The following is a 3,456-nucleotide window of genomic DNA, read 5'->3' on the forward strand; positions in this document are numbered from 1 at the left end:
AGCAGCAGCAGCAGCCGCAGCCGTGGCACCCACTTTGCCTGGAGCACATCTTGGAGCAGTGACCCTGAAAGGAAAAGCTTTTTACTCCAGGGCAGCCACCAGTTCTCATGAGAATTTCCCAGGGCTTGTGATCCCAGTCCAGCCTAACACCACTTTGTAGTGGCCAGGGTCATCTTTTAAAGATTTTTATCCCAAAGTTGTCCCATCTCCTTATCCCAGAGCCATTCTATCTCCATCTCAATACGGACAAGACACAACCCTCAGCAGCACAGGCTGATCCTGCTCCTGCTTGGTCTGGTGGGACCAAGGCATCCGCAAGAGATTTAAATCCATCCCAGCAACTTCCCTGCCATCCCACCAGATGTTTTTCACCGAAACTTTTGCATTTTGGGAGCAGGAAAGGAAGAGAAGAATCCCTCCCTTGGGCAGACCTGGACTTACCCTTCTCGGCTCTGACCACGGACGCCTCAGGGCAAAGCTGAGCGAATGAAGCACCCCGAGATCCACCAACTTTTATACCGTTGTTCCTGAGTGGGAAGTGAGGCATCCAAAGGAATGGTGATAAGTTTATTTACCAAACAGACTCTCCTCCTCCATCCCACTTGTCCTGACTCACTGGATGCGGACGATGCCTCTCCCGTGCATCACTTCCTCGGCTGCCCTGCATCCATGGCAGGTCCCACACGTGAGCTCGGCTCCCGCGGTTGAATTCCCGTGGTTGAATTCCTTCTGGGGCTCCAGTAGGATTCTGGAGGTTGCCACTCTCCACTCCAGCTGGGAGATGCTGCTGGTGACCGACACCAGGAGGGGCTGAGGAGCCTCATTTTATTGAAAGTTACGCACTGGAGGCACAGGGGGGATTGCTGGGGTGTCTCTGCAAGGCCAGGAGTTGGGCTTTGATGATCCTTGGTTGTCCCTTCCACCTCAGGATATTCTGTGACTCCACGATGGAGATTCCCGGGGGAACAGGGGTGGGACTGGAATTTCTGGGGCACCACAGGAATCCCCCGTGGCCGTGGGAGATTTCCCTCCCCAGCAGCGAAGGGTTGATGGGGATTTTTGTTTGGTTCCCCCACTCAGGGGAGACCTGAGGTCAGGCAGGCCCCACCACTTCAAGTGATGGAGATGGAGGGGTACCAGATCCAACATCCCCCCTGTGCAGCAGCATCTCCATGGATATGGACCAAAAGGATGAATTCCTGCCCGTTTTGGGGATAAGTCTGGCATTTCTGAAGAAGCAACAAGATTTGAGGCTGTGCTGTGCTCCTGCTGTCACCCTGAGAATTTCTGTGATTTGGGTCCTGGTTTTCTTGGTCCTGGGCCACTTCTGGGCGCAGGAATTTCTGACAGCACCATTCCCACCCCCCTGAAGTGGGACCCCAAACTCTGGCTTTGCTCTGTGCCTGCAATGTCAGTGTGGAATTCCCAGCCTCTGGGATTTTATCAACCTTGATGACTTCCCATAATAAAATACCAGGAAAATCTGCTATTCCTGTGGCAGCACTGGCTGGAGGGGCTCATCTGGATGTGTTTTGAGGTGTTTGCCTCACTGAGGTCCCCAGGGGGGTGAGGGCAGAGGGTGGAGGGACAGGAGGAACCGTTATGGCCGTGGGTTACTCTGGTTTCTCCTGGGACAATTCCAGGTGTCCGTCACCTGCCTCCCGTAGAACAATTCCGAGGTTTAATTCCCTTTCCCTGCTAATTGCTGGAGTAGACCACATCAAAGAGATCGCTCCCCACAGGGAAACTCCCTCTGAGGACTCACACCCGGAGCTGTTCTGGCCCTGTGGGAATGAGGAAATCCCAAAATGTTCCAGCCTGAGCATCCCAGCCCTTGGAAGGGCCTTGCTGGAGTCCCTGATTCCACTGGGGGTTCAGAGCTGGAAAAGTGTTGGAGAACTTTATTTCTCTTCCACTTGTGAGAGCACCAGGGGCTTCTGCACCACCTCAGGAGGGGCCTGAGCTTCTCTCACCCCATAACTGCACCTTGAAATCCTTCATAGCTGAATTTTGTCATCTTCCCTCTCTGAACCCACTCAGAACTTTCTTGGGCATCACCAGGATTTTGGTGAGGTAGAGAGACCCCAGTGATGAATTCTGTGGTTCCTTCTCTAACAGGCAAAAGTCAGGATCATCATCATCATCATCATCATCAAGAGACATTGAAAAATGACCTGAGAATATTTAGTGAATCCAAAATCTTTTCTACCAGTGCAGTTTTGCTCTGGAGCTTTATTGCAACAGCACCAGAATCAGGTGATGGAAGTAAAGGGATGATAAATAAAGTTTATTTCCAACCAGGGATGGAAATAAAGCAACGAGGGATGGAAAATCCAACCACTCACACACGGAACTTTCTAGAACAGCAAGTTTTTATTGTCTGGTGCAAGCACTTGAAAACTGGGGCAGGAACAGGGACACGGAACATGGAATTATGGGTACACAACACCAGAGGTTCCGGTCAGAACATTCCCAGGGGAAGGGAGAAGAGAACAACGCAAATCATCTTCAATCGAACAGATGAGGAAATGTCAGGCATCTTCATATCTTGGGCTTCCTTGGTGGCAGAGTCCTTCTGGCAGCCACTACTTGTGCTTGGTCTGCGGTGGCCAGCAGATGGGCTGGGTCTGCTGCTGCATGGACATTCCTCCAGAGCTGGAGGAGCCACCTCCACCTCCACCACCACCGCCGATGATGACAACGGGACCTTGGCCCTGGTGGCCTGAGCCTCCTCCACCTCCTCCTCCTCCTCCACTGCCTCCCCCAATGCACACGGGGCCTTGGCTTTGCTGCCCTGAGCCACCTCCTCCTCCTCCACCACTAATGATGATGGGACCTTGGCCCTGGTGGCCTGAGCCACCACCACCTCCTCCTCCTCCTCCCATGCCACCTCCAATGCAGATGGGACCTTGACCCTGGTGCCCTGAGCCTCCTCCTCCTCCTCCTCCACCACCACTAATGATGATGGGACCTTGGCCCTGGTGGCCTGAGCCACCACCACCTCCTCCTCCCATGCCACCACCACCGATGCAGACGGGACCTTGGCCTTGGTGGCTTGAGCCACCACCTCCACCACCACCACCACTAATAACGATGGGACCTTGGCTTTGCTGACCACCACCACCTCCTCCTCCTCCTCCACTGCCACCTCCAATGCAGATGGGACCTTGGCCCTGCTGTCCTGAACCTCCTCCACCTCCTCCCTTGCCACCACCTCCTCCTCCACTGATGATGATGGGACCTTGACCTTGCTGCCCTGAGCCACCACCACAACATCCACCTCCACCTCCTCCTCCTCCTCCTCCCTTGCCACCACCACTGCCTCCACTGATGATGATGGGACCTTGGCCACCACCACCACATCCACCTCCTCCTCCTCCTCCTCCCTTGCCACCACCACTGCCTCCACTGATGATGATGGGACCTTGGCCACCACCACCACATCCACCTCCTCCC

The 3,456-nt window shown here is 54.5% G+C and overlaps 1 protein-coding gene across 1 annotated transcript in view; it reads right to left on the reverse strand.

Moving 5' to 3' along the window:
* The window catches only part of LOC102036733 (loricrin-like), a 10,978-nt gene extending 7,964 nt beyond the window's left edge, over positions 1-3,014 (reverse strand). Inside the window, 1 exon segment of the mRNA XM_031064837.1 lies at positions 2,804-3,014. Coding sequence (XP_030920697.1) covers positions 2,804-3,014 — 211 coding nt within the window.
* Between the last annotated feature and the right edge of the window lie 442 nt (positions 3,015-3,456).

The sequence above is a fragment of the Geospiza fortis genome, unplaced genomic scaffold (genome assembly GCF_000277835.1).
Source record: "Geospiza fortis unplaced genomic scaffold, GeoFor_1.0 scaffold375, whole genome shotgun sequence".
Classification (NCBI taxonomy): Eukaryota; Metazoa; Chordata; class Aves; order Passeriformes; family Thraupidae; genus Geospiza; species Geospiza fortis.